Genomic DNA, 20156 nt, shown 5'->3' with positions numbered 1-20156 from the left:
CCCACCTGAGCCTTCTCTTCTCTAGGCATAAAAGTTCCAGGTTTCTTAGCCTTTCCTCACAAGAGAAATGCTCCAGTTGCTTGATTATCTTGGTGGCGCTACGTTAGACCCGTTCCAGTATGTCCATATCTCTTGTACCCTGAGCAGCCCAGAATCGAACCCAGCTCTCCAGGTGTTGCCTCACCAGTAGAGGGGAAGGATCACCTCTCTTGACCCGCTAGCTGTACCACTTCTAATGCAGCCCAAGACGCCATTAGCTTTCTTTGCTGCAGACACATTGCTAGCTCATGTTCAAGCACTGGCCTTCTCTCACCTAATAGAAAGGCCAGGCCTTGCATTTTCAGATGGCCCTCCCTTATGTACCCCTGTGCCAGGGAAAAGCTGGGATCAGGAAAGCACAAACACAGTGAGAAATCATGGCAATACACAGATAGCCCCCCTCATCCGAAGTATCTCAGCTGGAGAAAGGTATTTTTAGGTGATGCTCCAGCCCCTCTCCAGCCATGAAACCTACCACAGCATTAAGATATATGTTAGAAGCAATAATATTGGACAGTTCTGAGAAGGTATGCATGAGGAAATGCATTGAATACTGGATGACCTCTTATGTTCTGTCTTGTGGTGCTTATTGGGCAGTATCAGGTCAGAGGTTTATTATGAGGCAGTTGAAAACAATCTAGGGCAACGGGAAGTAAAAGCCAAAGGACTGTGGTTTGCTTTTGATTTTTTTTTTCCCCTCTCTTTGAATGTTCTTGTCGCTACAGTAGCCTAAGATGCCTTTGCTATGGATACAAAAGGTCTAGCTATCTTAATTCTTCAGGAACAACTTGTTTACAGCCTGATTGTGCTAAAATCAGAGAGGTATGCTGTTTTTGACGGCCACTGAAAAATTACCACTCTGTCTTCATAATGGAAACCAATTTTGAATGCTCCTAATGATATGGGAGCTGAGGCTCTGCTTTTAGGTGTGACATGAGCACTTAAGGACTTGCATCTCAGTTATCTTTAAAAGTAGGACTTGGGGTCCGAAAGCATTAGCTGTTTTTGTATCTTAGTACTACTGTAGAGTAATGGCTGCATCCATCTTGCATTTCCAGGTAACAGAAAGATCTGTTTGGCTGAGGAGGCATGCCATTGTAATACTGTCACTTTGAGTACCTGCTGATAAAGTGCTTTGGAGCTATTGCATTTCCCCCACACTAGAGAATCATTTGATTTGCTACATCACAGTTTTATGACCAAGATCAGAGTTGGCAGGTACATGTGGCTGAGACAGTTTGTTGTTCTGTGCTACTTTTATGGATTCAGTCATTTTTAAAGCCAGTCCCTTTGGTGAGCAGGAAAGCATGAACCTCACCTATCTTGGTGTCTGAACCTCACCTATCTTGGTGTCTAAACATCTTATCTTGTGTTCCCTTTAGCTCAATGACCTCTTATTTCTATTTATTTATTTATTTATTTATTTTTGAAGACAGCTCTATTTCATCTCTGTGTGGAACAGTAATGTACTTTTTTTTTTTTTTTTTTTTTTTTGGTGTTCAGCAAGGGAATAAAGGTGCCCATGAGAAATTCACAGGAGGCCTCATTTACTAGCATTACAAAATTTAAATCTGAAGGATCACACCCACAAGAGCTTATTGTCAAACTGTGCTCTACCAATGGAAGAAAATGTTTCCATGGTAACTTTCTAATGAGTCTGCTTGAAAACCTTTCCAATAAAAACTTTTTTTTTTTTTTTCCCTGTGGATTAGACGTTTATGAGGTCAAGTGGCTTCTATGCTGTAGGTGCAACCTCATGTAATACTATTTGTGGTTTTTATATGGTCCAATTATTTTCAAGGAGAGAGCCTCAAAAATAATCTGTAGAAACAGCACAGGAAAACAGGTCAGGGCAGGATTTCACCTAATTTAAGACATCCACCTCTGAGGTAAACATATTGGATTCCTTTATAATCAATGCAGACAAATAGATTCTTGCAGGGTGTTATTCATCTGACCTATTTTAGACATCAATGTCAGGCTGAGCTGAATCATGCACTAGAATTGCCATTATCTTTCCGTTGACTACAAAGGGAACCTGGATTGCATTCTATCTACATTGCATTGTATATATCTACATCAGTAACGAAGCCCCTACCCCCAGATACTTTTGCAATCTAAAGGTCTAGAAAACATGCTTTTAGAGAAAAAGATGGAATAAATGGTTACACGGTCTAGAAAAAAATAAGGGATGTGCACATAATTAATTTGAAAAGAATGGAAAAGGAGTGAACTGGAGAAAAGTAATGGCTTAAATACTTATTGTAAGAATAGCAAGGCTCTGACATTTCACAGAGAAGTACTGATATTTTTCTTCTTTTGTAGAAGCACTCCACAATTTGTTTCATATCCCAGCACTCTACAAGTTCTAGCCTTATACTTTAACAGAAAGGTACTTACTGATACAATTTTCCTGTTGTTGAAGTGATACACAGTTATGTCCTCCTTTTGTTTCTTAAGGATGTTTTAAACACAAAGCAAAACTGCAGTCAAGCAAACAAAAAACAATGGAATAGCAGTTCTCTCTCTCTCTCTCTCTCTTTTTTTTTTTTTTTTTTTTTTTTTTTGTTTTTTTTTGTTTTTTCTTCCCTGCATTGGAAAGTATGGCTGTTTTCAACAAGGGCTTTGGTTCTGGTAAGGGGTTGGCAATGAGTTTTGTTTGTCTAGAGCACAAGAAGGTTCACACAGTATTTGATTGGAAGTTGACTCTGAAGAAGATAGTTTGTAGGAACTACTAACTACATGATTTTATCTGATATTTAATTAAGTGCTTCATAGGATATCAGAAGGAGATTTTACATGGTTCAAAACAATCAGTAATGATATTAAAAAAAAAAGAAAGAAAAAAAGTTTTTTCTCTTTTCTTTTTTTTTTTTGTTCTTCTAGTTTACCTGTTGTAGTAAGAGCAGTACTTGACAGCGAGATAATTTGAAATAAGATATGGCAGTGGATGTTATTATGTGTTTTTCTTTCTTTTTTTTTTTTTTTTTGTTTTTCTTTACTGATATAAATAAATACTTTTCTTATCAGACAAAAGTTTCTTGACCATTTCAAGGTAATCTAAGCAGCTGGCACTACTGAAATCATTTTTTTTTTTTTTTTTTTTTTTTCCCCTAGTGTGAGAGGAAGAGCTTGGTGTGGGTTTGGAAATAAATGGAAGATGAAAGGCTAAGACTAATCCTTTCGGTCACAGCACTAACTTAGTGTTGATGAAAACAGGAATCCAGTTAGATGATGCTTGTGTATTTTGACTGCTTTGTAGTCAAAAATATCCTTGGTCAGTAGTTGGCATTTTTTAGTAACTCTAAGGGTGAAGTTTAACTATCATTCTATATTTACCTGAATATCTAAATATCACAAAGCATCATTTAGTGTTAGAACAAGACTATATTTTGGTCTTCCTTTTTTTTTTTTTTTTTATTAGGCAACATTGGAAAAACAAGGATGTTGTCATTCTTTTATGATATTAGGCTTTGGTGGGAAGTCTGGGTCCAATTCCTGTGCAATCATTAAAAATAATCCAATTAATTTGTGTGGGCTTGATGTGTGTTCTTACACGTGCTCATAGAGGAAAGAGTATTTAGATTCATTGCAATGACCACCTGCTATTTATTTGCAGAGCAAGCTGTTTGTTAATGGACTCACTGAAAGGAAATTTAGCAGTCAGGATGGCAAACATGGATGCTATTACTTTGCTGGGAGCTACTTCAACTTGTAGTTTTGAGTCTTTACTTGCACATGCAGCTGATTTTCTTCTAGAAAGAAGGGGAAAAAAAAAAAAGACTTTTCTGTTTACAAAAGCTTGTGTTATAAATCCTGCTAGAACTTCTGTTTTCAACATCTGAACCGAGTCATTGTCTCTAAAGCTTTATTTTGCAGTATACTTTCCCAAATAGAAGAAGAAATATTCATAACTCTGGAAGTGTCATTTTAGTTTGGTCACCGTCCTCTATTATTCTACTTGACTCAGAGTTTTGTTGCATGACTTGGTCACAATGATGACGCGAGTAACAAATGTCTGCCTATTTCTGCAACACTGAAGTTTGCCCAGAAGTTAATTTTTCTGACTTCTGGATTGCCAGCTCAAAATGTATTTTGAGTTGGTGTAAGTTTTAATCAATGTGTAATGTGACATAACTTTCTTCTTAAAGTGTTTAAGCCCTTAAGCAGTTTTTTGTTCTTTTTATTTAAGTTTTATTTTTTAATTCAAAAGTGTTCAGAGCCTTCATTTGAGAGCAGAAGAGGGTGTACGTAAAATCCAGTAACATATGTTCCGAAATATTTTGAAACTGAAACTACATAAATTGGTGTGTCCTAGGTCTTACCCTTTCTGGAAAACCCTTCTTGCCTCAGAACATTGAGTGAGGTTTATGTGCTCCAAAATGACACAAATACCATGTATCAACATGCAGAACATCAGATGGAGCAAAGCTTTGCTTTGCTGGATCCTCTTTATAGAAGAAACCAAGTGGGAAGGAAGGAAACTGCCAAAAATTGCTTCCAGGTTTTAAAACCCCGTAAAGGTTGATGCATGGAAAGTTTGAAACTGCTACAAAGAGGGCCCAAAGACTTCTTGTTCTTCACCAGTGAACATAGAGACGTTAGCAGAATTTGGAGAAAAAGATTTGTGCAGCTGAGTTGCTACCAGGACCATAGTATAGTTTGGGGTGCTGCAAACAGAAATGCCAAAGGCTGTTAAATGTGATATGTACTGGGATGCTGGTTATGGATACTTCAGTTTCATGGCAGGATGTGAGTTTTGGAGGAGACTAGAGGAGTTGTACAGAGACCTTTCACTCATGGCTGGTGGGGTTTATTCAGTGAATGTCTATAAAGTTACATGCACGCTCACTTAATGTGGATTTGAAGTGGACGGATCCCAGCCAGCTTCAGGCTGGAAGGTATCTTCTGCTCATGTTATCATTTATTACACCCGATCTAATACAGCTATCTGAGAGGCTGCTAGTTTTATAAATGCATTTTTATTTCCAGTAAGGTTTTTTTAAACTTTGATTAAATGCTGATGACTTGTTAGGGACAAAAGCACTATAAAAAGTAATACTGTGGGATTTATCTATTTTGATTCTAAGCTGAATATGTTTAATATGTATATTAATGTTCATACACATGCACAGACTGAGCTAAGTCTAAGTTGCAGCATGTTTCACTGAGGTTCTTGATTTCTAATGACTTTGCTTGTACAAATGTCACCATCTGGAACTAGCTCGTGACTTTTTATATTGAAGGAACAGACTGATTGCATTTAGAAATCTGAGACTGTAGATTTTCTTACGACATTATGTTACACTGTCATGCCAAATTTCAGTAAGGGGAGATTTGTGCAGATTTCCTCTGAAACTAATAGCTACAAAATACACAATGATTACCAGACGAGGCTGTGGCACTTGGTTCCTTCATAGAAAATCAAAACAAGAAATGCTATAGTTGGGCAGATGTTAGTTTTTCTTTTTTTTTTCTTTTTTTTTTTTAATGCAGCTCTGCTTGAAACTTCTGTATCTTAAAGCGTGATTAAAAATGTAATTTATTTAAACTGAGTACATTAAAACCCTCTCATTTTGAACTGAAAGGGCACTTCAAGTTCAAGTGTTTGGATAATAATCAATTATATCTGCAGCTTTAGCCTGGGAGACTGAATCCTTCTGTGGCTGACTACCTCCCCAGCTGAATCTGGTGACAATTCAGGGAGCATGATACAGACTGTTTGTAATTGTTCTTCCAAAGTTTCTAAAGCTGTCAAATTTTAGAGTTCAGATTTCCTTACATCTGAATTGTTGTGCCTACATCCTGGCCTGAATCCAGGGTCCTGCCATAAATAGGTTTCTTCAGAAAAGCATTGAGTAAAAGTCAAGACTTTTTTTTTTTTTTTTTTTTTTTTTTTTTTTTTTTTACAGACATGAAAAATGGTTATTATTCTTGTCCTCCCTCTTACTGTTTTCTTGGGAAGCAAATGGCCGTAGAAGGCATGCAGGGGAGTTCCTCACCAGAGGAGGGTTAGGTGGGTGGCGAAGACTTGCTGCTTGCTGGGTGTGCTGTGGCACAGCAAGGTTGTCACTGCAGGCAACATTGCTCTTACATCTGCAGAGGTAGGAGAAACCACTCCTTTTCTGCCTGGCTAAATGGTGAATGTGGCCTCCCTGCATGGGCAGGAGCACCACTTCGTGGCTGCCTATGCCGGTTCCGGAGTAGGACATCTAGAAATAGAAGTTGTCTGCCACCCTTTGCTAGATGGAAAGTAGTTCCCCTAGGTCTTCTCTGTACAGTGCTGTGTTTCCAGTGTTTCTTGATTTTTTTTTTTTTTTGCTTATTTCTCTGCTGAAACATTTTGGATTGCTCCACGCAATGCAAGGCAATAACAAGAACGGAGATGAGGGGTGAAAAGTATCCCAGAGGATGTGGAGGAGGACAAACTGAACTCTATACTGGAATAGTTGTAGGGCAGAGTGTACCAGGTAATTGCTGGGGAGATTTTACTGAGCAAGGAAATGTGGATTTTTGCCAGTTCATTCATTTCTTCTATTTTCTTCCTTGTACAAAATCCTCCTGAATCACAGTAAAAGTGCCAAGTGTTATCTCCTTACAAAAAGTACTGATTTCTTTCCTCATTGATATTACCATGACTGATTGCATGCTGTGTGAGTGTAACAAAATCTAGCAATTTTTTTTTAAAAAACATGTCCCACAGTGCAAAAAATGCATTGCTTGTATTTAGTTCTTGCTGGAGACAAAATGCCGTGAAAATGTGAGGGGAAAAAACAACTTTGTTTTGGAGAAAAGTCATTATGAAATAGTATTTGAAAGGTTACACAAATTACTTCACGTGGGGCTTGTGAATTTTTATGAGTTGTCTTTGGCCTTTCCTGGCATCAGCTATGCTGTTACCAGCCATGAACACCATCAATCCATGAGTATTTTGAAATCCCTGATGGGAATGTGGGAGACAAGGCATGAAATGCCAAGATAAGAGTGTTACTGAACTTTAGTGGGGTTAAAGTCTGGTTTCCTGCAACATGACATTATCCCTTTCTTTAATGAGCTGACAACCCAGATCTGAACATCCCTGATACCCATTGGGCTGTGAGTACACATTTCAGTAGAGAGTCATGAGTTTGTGCTAGCATGGGGAAATACTTCTGAGTCCAGATATATGTAGAATGTTATGTAATAATAATAATGTTTTTTATACATTACCCCCCACCCCCAAAGAAACAAAACCAACCAACCAACCAAAAAAAAATCACAGAACCCAATGCCAAAAAAAAGCCCCATGGAGTGGCAATGTGGTGATGAAGCTGAACAAGTTCTCTCTTCTTAATGAGGCTTGTTTTTTGCTGTGTGATTGAAGACAGGGAAATGTGCTTGAGCCCTGACCTGAGCTCTCTGCGGTGTGACTTCTTTTTCTGAGCAGAACAGGCTCATTGATACCTAGAATATTACAGACTAGTGGGACTGCAATTAAGAAGTAGCAGTGATACAAGTGGGTGTGACTCTGTGCAAAAGAAAAAATGGTCCTTTTTGAGGTGATGGAAAGCAAGTTCTGCTTTTCCTGACACCCACATGGCCCTTTTGTTTTCAGCAGGCTTCCCACCAGTGCCTCTGCAAGCCTGTTCTTAGGTGCAACCAAAAGCAGAGTTTTCTTTTTATTATTCCCTCACCTCAGAGGCAATTGTGCTTTCACTGAATTGAATGGAAATATGTGAGTAACGATGATGTTTAAATTCATCCATGGTGCTACAGTAGAGTTCATGCATCCATGCCCGTCTTCGATAAATGTCAGCTATGTGATGTGGTTTGCTCTGAAGTGACATCTATTGAATTGGAGAAGACCCAGGGGAGAACATAAAATGATGACACAAGTTTTGAACAACGGGCTTGGGAACAATAGATGCACATGTTTATAGAGTACATCTCTTTCAATCTCCTAGGAGGATTTTCCTCTCATAACTTGAGTAGGATGGAAATCTTTTCGGTCTGGTAGATTTGATATTTTTAACTTCACTTTTTATTGTGTCGTGGATAAAAAATGAATGCAATCTTCTTGTTTATGTCCCCTTGTTACCCACTGGTCCACAATGACTGAGGTTTTCACATCTGTTCCACACCTCTGCTAACACCGTGCCAGGCTTGATCTGGTAGAATGAGAAGCACTGCTGAGAATAATGCTAGCAGCTTCCTGCCTCCTTGCTCCAGGCTTCCTCCATTACACGGGCAGGCTTTCTACAGGCTGCATGTAAGGGAGACGGATTGCTACACTCCTTGCTTTTAGAGGTATCTAAATGTTCTGTTAGGAGCCACTTACTGTAAATTTCTCTCCTGAAATAATCCCAGGAACATTTAAGATTTTGTAGAAAGTCTTTTGAGGCTCAGGAAGGTACATTTTTTTCTCACTTTTAGTTCAGTCTCTGTGAAGCCTTGGTGTCATCCTTTTCATGCTATGTTTGAGGGCTACTGGTTCTCCCAGGCAGGATGCCCTGCTGTTGAATTAGCCAGGCACAGCACAGGGTGCTTGGTCTGGCCATGGCTCATACGTGTTTGAATAAACTAGGACCAGAAGAGAAAATTTCTGTTTACTTGAGGATTTGTTATGATGACTGTGGCAATTTTGACTCAATACTGTGAGCACTTTAAAGCCATATACTTTTTTGTTCAGTGAAGCAGTTAAGGAATCTGTAGAGCACAGATTTATTGCACTGTAACATAAGATTTAATATAGTAGAAAAGCAGTCTTCATGGCTGTTTCCCGCCTACCAAGATATCTTTGTTTCACAATGTCTGTATTGGAATGACAATGCTATTAAATGCAACACGAATATTTGCTAACTGAAGATATTTTTACAGTACTGATCCCTCTAATATCAAGGTAGATGTAATGATAGTCATCTGTGCACTTCTGTCTGTCTATGCTATGTTTAGTTAACTAATGGACTGGAGAGTGATTTCAGATTATGATTCATGAATTGTTATGAAGGGGAAAAGTGGATATGGAAATAGCAGGAGAGGCTGGGAGCTTAAGTTTATAAATAATTATAGCATCTGACTGTCAATCTGATCTCACTGAAAACTCTTTGTGAACAGTGCTAAGCATTGGATCTTGGTGAATGTTCAGGGTAAGGTGGGAGAAGGAATTAAGCTGTATTTGGATCTTCCCTCCAGTTGCATTAACTAACAGTGGATGCAACCCCTCTTGTAAAGAAGCACTTTTGAAACTCCCTTTAGACTTTGAGGGTTTTTGCTTTTATATTTATGTTAATATATAGTCTCTAAAATATTTTTCCATGGGAAAATATATCAATCTATGTTTTAAACTTAATAAATAGTGTTAATATTAACTATTGCACAAAGAATCTCTATTGTCTTAGAACCACTAGACGAATATTGTTAAAGAACTCTGTGTAAGGGCTGGAATAATTTAACTACAGTTACTAAGACATCACAGTGTATTACTTTTGTCAAAAGAATTGGTGCTGACTTGGAGTTGGTAACGCTTACGCAAGCCCATTTTATGAAGTAGAAAAGCATGGGTAAAGCAGGTGTCTTAAAGGTGATTCAATCTGAGCCTTACATGCCAGGTGAAATTTTATAAATCAGACAACCAAATAGCTTCATTTTGAACTGACATTTATCTAGGATCAAGTAAGGGACTAATGCCATTGCACAGTTTAGGGTTGATTGTGCACTTCCTTACTTTTTAAAATATTGAGTTTTCATCTTAATTTGTGCAGCTGCCTGTTTCCTCTGGGACACGCTGTTTATGCTGTAGAACAGAAAAGTCCACAGGCTGAAAAAGTCTTAATTTTCAAGCAAAAATCAATATTTTCCACTGGATAACAAATGAAATCTTTAAAAATTTTTTATAACTGTTCACACATTCCCCTCAAAAAAACAGTCTGTTTTTGTAATTATCTGTCTTTTCAGTATAACTTTGACTGTCAAAGCACACTATGGAAATCTGTTGCTAAGCCACTCTGCATCATTGTGTAATGCATCTTTAATTTACAGTTCCATCAAAGTGGGAAAAATGCTTCTTTTTCTTTATTTATGTTTTTAATTAAGTACCTCTACTGTGAGTAACTTGTAATTAGTCCTTTTGTTTAGATCATCCCATTATCTAGAGTGGTATAATAGCTGGTGATTTAGTAGTGTCACAAGGGTGCACAGGCAGCTCTCTAATTTCTGTTGCTTATTTTTCAGTGCTTGAAGTAAACACTTGAAATTGAGAGTGTTTCAGTAATCTCTGCGCTTTTTCCTCATGATCTGACACAGAGTCACTGGGAAAAAGCAGAGTATTTCTGCTGACTTACAAAGCATTCATAATTGGGGCAGTAGCACTTCACCTGGGACGGGGAAACCCTGGCTGCACGTACAGACTGGGTGATGAGACGCTGGAGAGCAGCCTAGAAGAGAGGGATCTGGGGGTCGTGGTAGACAGCAAGTTGAATATGAGCCAGCAGTGTGCCCTGGCAGCCAGGAGGGCCAACCGTGTCCTGGGGTGCATCAAGCACGGCATCGCTAGTAGGTCGAGGGAGGTGATTGTCCCGCTCTACTCTGCGCTGGTGCGGCCCCACCTCGAGTACTGTGTGCAGTTCTGGGCACCACAGTATAAAAAGGACATGAAACTGTTAGAGAGTGTCCAGAGGAGGGCTACGAAGATGGTGAAAGGCCTGGAGGGGAAGACGCATGAGGAACGGCTGAGGGCACTGGGCCTGTTCAGCCTGGAGAAGAGGAGGCTGAGGGGAGACCTCATCGCAGTCTACAACTTCCTCGTAAGGGGGTGTCGAGAGGCAGGAGACCTTTTCTCCATTAACACCAGTGACAGGACCCGTGGGAACGGGGTTAAGCTGAGGCAGGGGAAATTTAGGCTTGACCTAAGGAGGGGGTTCTTCACAGAGAGGGTGGTTGCACAGTGGAACAGGCTCCCCAGGGAAATGGTCACTGCACCGAGCCTGTCTGAATTTAAGAAGAGATTGGACTGTGCACTTAGTCACATGGTCTGAACTTTTGGGTAGACCTGTGCGGTGTCAAGAGTTGGACTTGATGATCCTTAAGGGTCCCTTCCAACTCAGGATATTCTATGATTCTATGATTCTATGATTCTAGGGCCCACGTGCATGATGAAGCTGATTTCAAAGTGATGTGACTTGATGTAACCACATCATAATCAGTGAGGTATAAGGACCATCTCTGAATGAGAAGCTGTCATTTAAAAAACCTAAGAGCTGATGAACTGAGCCAGGCTAAGGCATGTACCATCCTGTGGGCTGTTTCAGGTGGTGGCCAAAAGTACAGGGTGCTCTGGTTAATTAATAGCTGTTTTTTATCAAAAACAGCAGGATAGGTGATGTTGTTCAGGAGAATGTCTTGCTACCACATCTGATGCCATTTCTCATGTGTCTGTTAGGTGATATTCACTATGGTATTGCTTACATGATGATTTTTCTAATGGAATTGAGCTAGAAATCAGAGTAGCCTTCACGGGCAGAATCATCTTCTAAAAATCTCATAGCTTAGGTTTTGCATCCGCCTGTCTTAAATTCACTGCGCAGAAATATATGACACAGACGAACTTTCTAGATGTATAGTTACCGTCAGGAGAAAGGTGTGAGTGGGTTTGCTGCAACAGGCAGTCTGTTACAGCTACCAGAAGTAAGAAATCTCAGCTGAATACAGAAGTCAGCCTGGATATTTCCAGAAGCAGCCAAAAGTTGAGGTAGCTTCACCACCTTGTAGTAGTGAAGGTTTTTATTTATACATATGTGTGCATGTTTATAAATATATGTATATATAAATATATTTTCTGTTCTATCACCTCCTAATTCACTGAGTTGGGAATAAGAGATGCTTGAGACTAGTGTGAACAGACCCATTTTTTCTGTGACCCTGGGGAGCTGGGGGGTACTAAATCTACAGAATATGCATTAATAGTTTAGATAGATTACATAGGTCTGCTGCTCAGTTTTGAGGTTAGGAGTTTATACAACATGGGCCTTTGTGTGCAGAAGGTGGGTTTGGTCCAGCCAGTTGCTGCTGTTTGGGCTTATTTTCCTTAATCTCCAAAGCCCAGCATCAGTGTCCCTCTAGTCCTTAAGTACTACTAGGGTCATATTTTGCAAGTTCAATGTTTGTTTCTCTGTCTCTAAATAAAATCTGGCTGATGCTCAGAGTATTTTTCAGTTTTGCTTCTTCTCACACAGATATTTTGCACCAAGTTTTCTGTTACAACTCCTCTGTGTACACCTTGCCCTTCTTGAAAACGTTTCTGTGATTGTCAATAACATGCAGAAGCTCTGAAATCTGTGCCTGTAGTGAGAGTCCCTTCAGAGAGAGACAGCAACTGTCTTCAGTTCCCGGCAGGAACAAAGTGCCTTCCACTCCAGAAGCAGCTTTCCCAACACAAGTGCAGTGTAAGGTCCTTTCGTAAGGAGAATGAATCATCAGCTGTGTGTGGTGTTCCTCTCCCAGTTAATGAAGGATGACAATGTTTGTTGTACAGTGTAGTTGCCAGGCAAACAGCAGCAAAAAAATCCATTAGGAGTTATTTTGGGAAATACTGGGTAGAGTATGCCTCTTGGTTATTACTTATAAGTCAAGATTTCAGGTTCCAGCCTTCCAGAAGTATTTGGAAACACAGCTTTTATTTAGAATGTTTCATGATCTTCAGATTAAATCTGAGACTTGTGTTGTGCCTTTTGCAACTAACACAGTTGATCTATCACTGAATTGTAGCAACAGGTTCAAGTCTTTAGTCTAGAGTTGTCCTCTAAGGTTTCTGATCATGAAAGTGATGCTGCATATTTTTATAACTTTTGTGACTTTGTGTTTTATAGTGTATGTTTATACTACCTGTGTTATTGATGCCTACAACATGAGCAATTCAAACGATATTAAGTAAATTAGTGGTGTTTCCTGTGTGGTAGTGGGATTCAACACTATTATTATCCAGAAAACTCTCTTGGTGACTAACTCTGGAGGGGCCTAAGTAATCTCTGTCTCAGTAATGTGAGCACTGGCTCCATAGTTGATACATTTGGCGTTTATACAGTGCCCGATTTAAAAACTCTCAGAAGCAGAATTTTCTATCCTGCCACTGAATGTCTCATTACTTGCATGGTCAGTGTCTTTTCTGATCTCTTTATCAGACTCTAAATCCTGTAAAGATAGGTTTTCTTATGAGGAATCTTCTAAATGCGTAAGAAAGCCACCAGAAAAGCCATCACTTGGTGGTATTGTGCTTCTGATCTCTGTGTGTGGGATTGATCTTGTTGAAACATTTTGTTAATGTCTGACACAGAAAACAGAAAGTGATGAATATCGCAGCTGGTGACACAAAACATTGCTAGTACAGAGGAGGATCTGAGTATCTAACAGTACAACTCAGATGATGGACTGGGCTAAGAGCAAGGGATGGAATTTAGTAGTGCAGAATGAAAGATCATGCTGATGAGGACTTAGTAACAAGAACTTGCTATGGTCAGAGAGTCTGTTAATTTGATGGGGTGGTGGGGTGGGTGGGTGTTATGGCATAGTTAGTGTGTGGCTAGGCAAGAATATGGTACCATAAACAAACATTCAAGAAAGTGGGAAAACGAATTGACACTGAAGAAGTTCAGTAAAGAGGGGGAGGAGATATGACAATACCTGTTCCATAGGAAGACAGAACTAAAAGATAATGGTGTTTTTAGTCCACAAAATGAAAATGAAAGAGGGAAATCCAGGCTTTCAGTGCAAAAGTCAGAGGAGGATTAAGCACCAGAAAAAAAAAAAAGTACATCAGCTTAAAGAGATTGCTGGTGCGAGAACAAATTGAAATAAATTGACTGTGAGTAAGTTTATGCTGGAAATTAAATGGTAGTTCATAACCCACACTGCAATCACTTTCTGGCAAAGTCTTATGAGATGTGTAATCATAAAAAAACCCAACAATCTATTTTAAGATAGGACTTGATAAGTTTATCAAACATGTAAGAGCATTACAGTCTTTTAGAGCAAAACCCCCTGGACTTCCCAGAGATGATGTTACTTTGATTTGTCTGTGAAAAATAGACACAGTTATTGCTGCAGTTGTAGTACTTTTATTCTCCTGAGTTTTAAAAGAAATGATTGTCAAGAGAGGATATGTAAGTATGTTAGGGCAATTCAGAAGTGTTTTTTTTTTTTTTTTTTTTTTTTTTCAGATATGCTATACAAGACATGTACCATTGGAGGGGAAGTTTAAAAAAGTCCCTGGGCAGGGAAGAGTTTATTTACATGGTGTGTTCAAAGAAAATTTATCTGCATATCTGTTTTCACTTTATCTAACGTATGTTTCCTCTTCCTTACACTTTGGCAAATTTACCGGCAGCATAAAATATATAGTTAAACTCATCTGACCTTTGGTTGATTTACAATAAATAAATAAAGTCATCTTGAAAGGGATGTGTTTACTGTTGGGTAAAAACACCATATTTTCTTCAACCTCTCATTTGCTGAACCGTAAAATATAGATGATGCTCTATTGTCTATGTCTGTCAGACTTAATGAGTCAATACTATGAAGTGGTATATTTTTCTTTGCATTGTACTAGAAATTTGACAAAGGATCCTTGAAAGCTAAATTGGCTGAAGGGGCGTACTGGTGAAATCAATACCCTCTGTAGAAAAAAGTGGCAAGCTGTAGGAAATAGTTTTAACAGGGCAAACATTAAAAAAATGAAGACTGCCCAAGACTCGAAGTTGGCATATGGTAAATTCACATATGAGTGATCCACATTAATCAAAAAATTGTTCATGCCTATGAATTTTTTTTTTATAATTGTAAGGCAATATCCTTGAGATTTTCAGGCAGTTATAATAAGATATAACACATTTGAAATTGAATAAATTTGATTAGGCCTGATATTTTGTTGTCTACTTGGACAAGTGACCATGAACAGCACGTGTTTAATTCTAATGGGGTACCTGTTGTATATTTCCTGCCTGTCACAGTTGTCTATCTGAAGGACTGTTAAGTTACTCACCAGCTATCTACATGTTGTTATACCTGTCTCTGTGATTACTGTTTCTTTCCACGTTAGAATGCAAAATAACTTTGAATGTTTAATTAAAAAATAATAATAATAATAATAATAATAATAATAAAATAATAATAATAATAAAAAATGTTCAGATGGAAACTGAAGAAGGTCCTACCCACTTACAAGGATAAACTAAATATCAGAAGTGCTGATAGTTGTACCTAATCTGAGGTGAAAATCGGCCTAGATTTCAACACAGAAATGTAGGATGTGGCTGGAGAGTAAGAGTATCCGAAGAGACAGCAGCAGGTGTAGGAAATCCTTGGAAATACCAGAAATCATCGTTGATGTGGTTTGTAACTTGCTTTCTCAGAAAGTTATTTCTCTAGTTTCATTTATTCATACCTGCTTTCTCCCAAAAGCTTATTGCTATTAATAAATATCAGTAAACAGGGGAAAAGATTTCAAGCTTTCCTGAAGAAAGTCTTTCTCATATACATGTCACATGTATAGGTCTGTAAGTTCCTCATGTCTTCACAGAACCCTGTAAGACGACTGTAGGATGTACATGCAGAAGTTCTACAGAGGAAACTGCATCAAGTAAAATCTAAGATACACAAAATATATACAGAAATGTTCCTTGCATCTTGCCTCTGAATCCCTCCCTTTCTAACTGCAGGGTTAAACATGTCTGAGATCACACCTGTGCGCACACCTCACTGGTCCCATACAATTCCCATCAGTGATTAGCTCGCTTATTCCAGAAATCTTGCCAGTTGTTTTTGATCAACATCCATGGTGCTTTTATATCCTGCTCATGGCTTTGCTGTGTTACCTGTAGCTCTGCTCTGGATGACTGTACATCAGATGGAAGGGCATTATTCTGTATATTACACAATCTGATGCAAAAAGCATGTGGTCTGGAACTGGAAAATGCTTATTTCTGAGGTAATTAATGACCCCCTTTGTGTTGGATGCTGGGACTATGTGAGCTGAGCTTCCCAAACACAGATGTGGTGTGGAGTGCTCTGAAACTCTTGTTGCCACATCTGGCTGGTAAGTGGCACACAGCTGAGACCCTGCGTGCACCTGAAGCCCCTGGTGGTGAGGGATTGCCATCTGCTACAAGAGCAGAGGGGAGAGTAGTGCACATGTGTGGCCCTTAGTAGGCACTTAATTGATCTAGGTTCACCCGATGCCCCAACTTAAACATCAATACGTTACGATTTTACCTAGGCTCTGCTGTGATGCAGAGGTGCCTAAGCTTGCCCTCCTTGTGCAAGTTGGCAGCACTGAGTTGAAGACAAAGCTTGGATGCTTGCTCTTTACACATTGGCTATAGCAGTGCTTTCTGAACATTTTGTCCCTACAAAAATTGTCACAGTTCTCCATCTTACTGGGCTCATCTCTTTTGATTCCTGCCCCATGGAGGATGCAGGATGCTGCTGCCTCTCCTTCACCATCCCATCACCTCAAGCAGACCTAGACTTATCTCTGAAATTATAAAGTGCTCTGGACCAGTTGCTCTGGTGTCTCTGCTTGGTGCTTTTTTTTTTTTAATAATAATTTTTCCTTTTAAGACTTTTTGAGGTCCCTATGGAAGAAGGTATTTGTGACTGCACCCGTAAAATCCGAGTTTCCAAATCTCTCTGGCTGGCTGGTAGAAAAGGACTTTTGCAGTCCTTATCATGAGCCAGTGAGAGGTACACAAAATTTCCCTTGCTTGGCTTTCCACACCTTTAGAAAGCCGCGCGTTTTAAGGGCACCATCTACTGGCTAATGTGAGCAAAATGATGCACTGGTTTGATATCGACTCCCTTTATTTACTAAAATAATGAGTGCTAGAGCCACTATAATCAATGGGCAAAAGATTGGATTGTAAATAGTGAAAGGTAGAATAGCAGTAGGTATGTCTGAAACAAAACCAAACTGAAGTTGACAGCCTTAAGGTTTGTTAGAATTAAATCTCCTCAAAAGCCTTTACTTCAAAAAGTCCATTACTGTTTAGAGGACATCATTATCTTTCTAGAGATTTTTGAATCTGTTCTGGCCATGTTTTGCATACCTTTGTGGGATTTTTTAGCTTGGTTGGTCTTTTCTCTAGAAAATAGAATTTTTAAAGAAAACAAGGAATTGTCAAGGTTTATGTGTACACTTGTAATATGTTCCCCTCCCTTTTGACCCATCAATGGAGTTCCTCATGATTACTCTAGCTATAAAAAATAAGTCATGGGGGGTAAGTTATCTCATTGATAACTTACATCTTCTTTTTTTATTATTATTATTTTTTTTATTTTTATTTTTCCCTATAGTTTAGTGCTGTGAGAATCCCAAAATATCATCTATGCACTTGACTAACTGTATATTGGCTGGGTCACATAAATATTGAGAGTTATGGCAGACTGACACTGAGGCAGAAAAAGGCAGAAATCATATGGGGTTGTTTTTATCCTAGGTAATATCTATAAGCAGTTCCATATGTTACAGGATTCCTCTGTGTAGGTCCTTAAATTTCATATGATTTGCTATTAAATGATCCTCTGGGCTAGTGTATTTCCTTATGTAGGCAGAAAAATATTTTTTCTTACTGTACTCCATAAAGTAAATGGGTAAAGTGACATTTTTGCTTAGGACTTGGGGAAAAAAAGTATGATTTGAAATAGAATTTGTAAGGATGACTGTGGTTCTATATTGCTATGGACTGTTAACAGGTAGCGTTTAAATGTTAGGAAGTTGTGATTCAATTATTATGTGGGACAAGACAATGTCTGCAGGTACCTATAGTGTGTCATGCTGACTCCAAAAGCAGAACTGAACTGGACAGATATATAAACATGCAAAGAAACATATTTGGTGGCATTAAAAAAAAAAAAAAGCAGCTGTGTGTGCATGCTTATGCATATACATCCAACTGTTGTTACTGCAAACAGTTGTCTGTCCTTTATATGCATGAAAATTTGTATTATTATCAGTCTTAGACAATGTAACTTTTAAATGTAATACTTTTTATTTCTCCATATTTTCTCCTTTCAGTTGCAAATGAGACGGGTGACAAAAATGCACGACCACTTTCACGATTTGCCCGTAAGTAGCCTTTTTTTTATTTTAACTGGGTAAATTGTCTATGTATGGTAGAAATAAATACATTCAGTATGTATTTTAATCTCATATTATGGCAACCCTATTGTTATGGTTCATTTACAATACTAAACTGAAGAGCTAGAGTATAGAAACCTTTCTTGCAAAAATCCAGTCTTTCTAAACAGCGTTGATGCAAATTCAAAAGAGTGGAAGGCTTTGTGGCTATATAGCTGTTTCAGGCAAAAAAGGTTATAAAAACATGTCACAAAGGCAGCTAAAGTTGACCACAGGGGCTACAAAGACTTGGGTTAAGCCTTAAAAATAGCATACTGGAAACGTGTTCAAACCACAATGATACTTCATCGCTGTTTGCATCCCATGGCAGGGTTGGGAGCTAAAGATATGGCTTGGGGTTTGAAATGAGTGTTGCAGGTTTGAACAAAACAAAGGGATGCATGTGGTAACATAACACCAGGTGAGCGTTAATGTGACCATATGGACCATTAAAAACAAATGTAACAAAACATATAGGATCGAAGAGGAAGATTGGAGATCCTGTTCATAACTTATGCAGTTTCATAATGATTTGTGATCATTTAGTAGGGAAAACTCCTCATCATTACAAGGGGGCATTTGCCATCATCATTTGTACGTGATACAGACCAAAACATCGAAAGATTTACATCTACTGTGCATTATTTGGCACAGTCACATGATGGCGCTCCGAGCATACAGGCAGGGAGAGTGAAGGCCACAGCAGAAACTGCTGTGGCTATAAAATCTGTCACACGCAGTGATTTACAGGGTGAGTGAACAGATCGAACAGGACTAAGAAAATTATACTAGCATTCTTTATTCCTGACTTGGGGTTAACTTTCCTTCATGTTCCAGACTGCAAAGCTTAAAAAGGGGCTCTGTCAATCACTACTGGCTGGTTGAATGCTGAAAATGCTCATCACAAAGGAGAACAATGTAAATGTCAATATTTTCAAGTTCTTTTTCACTCTTTTTGTCCATTATGGTTCCTAAATGCTAGTTGTAGGCTTGGAAGATTCAGCCCAAATACCATTTATTCCCAGATATTTGAGTTACGAGGACTTCATGCTGCAGTATTGACTGACTAGATCAAACATAATGCTGTGTTTTGAACTCGGCTGGCATTCTAGTTCAGATTTTGGCATTCATAAGAATGTGATTTTTCATAATTGTGTGCAGGGTGTAGGTCTTAGATGCAGGAACAACCAGGTTGTGTTCCTGCTTTAATCTTAGCTCTCAACCAGGTAGCCAAGCCTTATTTGCAGAGGTCCTGGTGACTTGCATTATATGGAAGAGAACTGACTGGTGGATGCTGTCAGATGAATGAAGACAAAGGAAACCCCCTTGTAAGGCCTCATTGTATTACATGGTGCTGCATGGGATTAAGTGAGGAGGTGAGATCAAGGTCCCAGGCTGGCTGGCATTGATAGAAATACAGTGCAGAGGTGAATACTTAGATTAAAGACTGCATTAGGAGGTAGCAGCAGAGACCTGGTAAAGGGATGGAAAGGGATAATTCAAACTGTTAAACAGACCTTCACTATTAGGATTTTAATTTAGTGATTTGGGAGTCAGGTTGAGGATATAATGATGCAATTAAACTGAGGATATAATGATATAATTATAGGTTGGACTAGATGATTAAATGTTGAACTAGGTGATCTTAGAGGTCTTTTCCAACCTAAATAATTCTATGATTCTAACTAGTTTATCATAAGGTACAATTGATGGTGACTGTGGTCAAGAATAGGATAAGGTATAACTCTGTGGGAATGGCAAGGAAAAGTACAATGTGAGCTGTTATGAAAAGGAAGGAAATATCTTTGGCTTGTGCTGAATTAAATGGGTAATCCCAAAATCTATGCTGAGAGCACTATAATCTACCCTGCCATACCATGTTTTCATCAAACAGTCAGTGAAGTGCAGACCAAACATTAAAAACATTCTGGCTGATGAATCACAGAAAAATTGGCAGTATTTGAGGACAAGGTGT

General features: G+C 38.7%; 1 protein-coding gene across 4 annotated transcripts in view; it reads left to right on the top strand.

Moving 5' to 3' along the window:
* PDE1C (phosphodiesterase 1C) overlaps positions 1 to 20156 on the top strand; it is a 316241-nt gene that overhangs the window by 18366 nt on the left and 277719 nt on the right. For all 4 annotated transcript variants that reach the window (XM_068675041.1, XM_068675044.1, XM_068675049.1 and 1 more), the window contains exon 2: positions 18080 to 18130. In XM_068675041.1, coding sequence (XP_068531142.1) covers positions 18080 to 18130 — 51 coding nt within the window. The remainder of the gene's footprint in view (positions 1 to 18079; positions 18131 to 20156) is intronic.

This window comes from Anas acuta, chromosome 2 (genome assembly GCF_963932015.1).
Source record: "Anas acuta chromosome 2, bAnaAcu1.1, whole genome shotgun sequence".
NCBI classification, from domain to species: Eukaryota; Metazoa; Chordata; class Aves; order Anseriformes; family Anatidae; genus Anas; species Anas acuta.
This window is presented reverse-complemented; position numbering and strand designations above follow the sequence as displayed.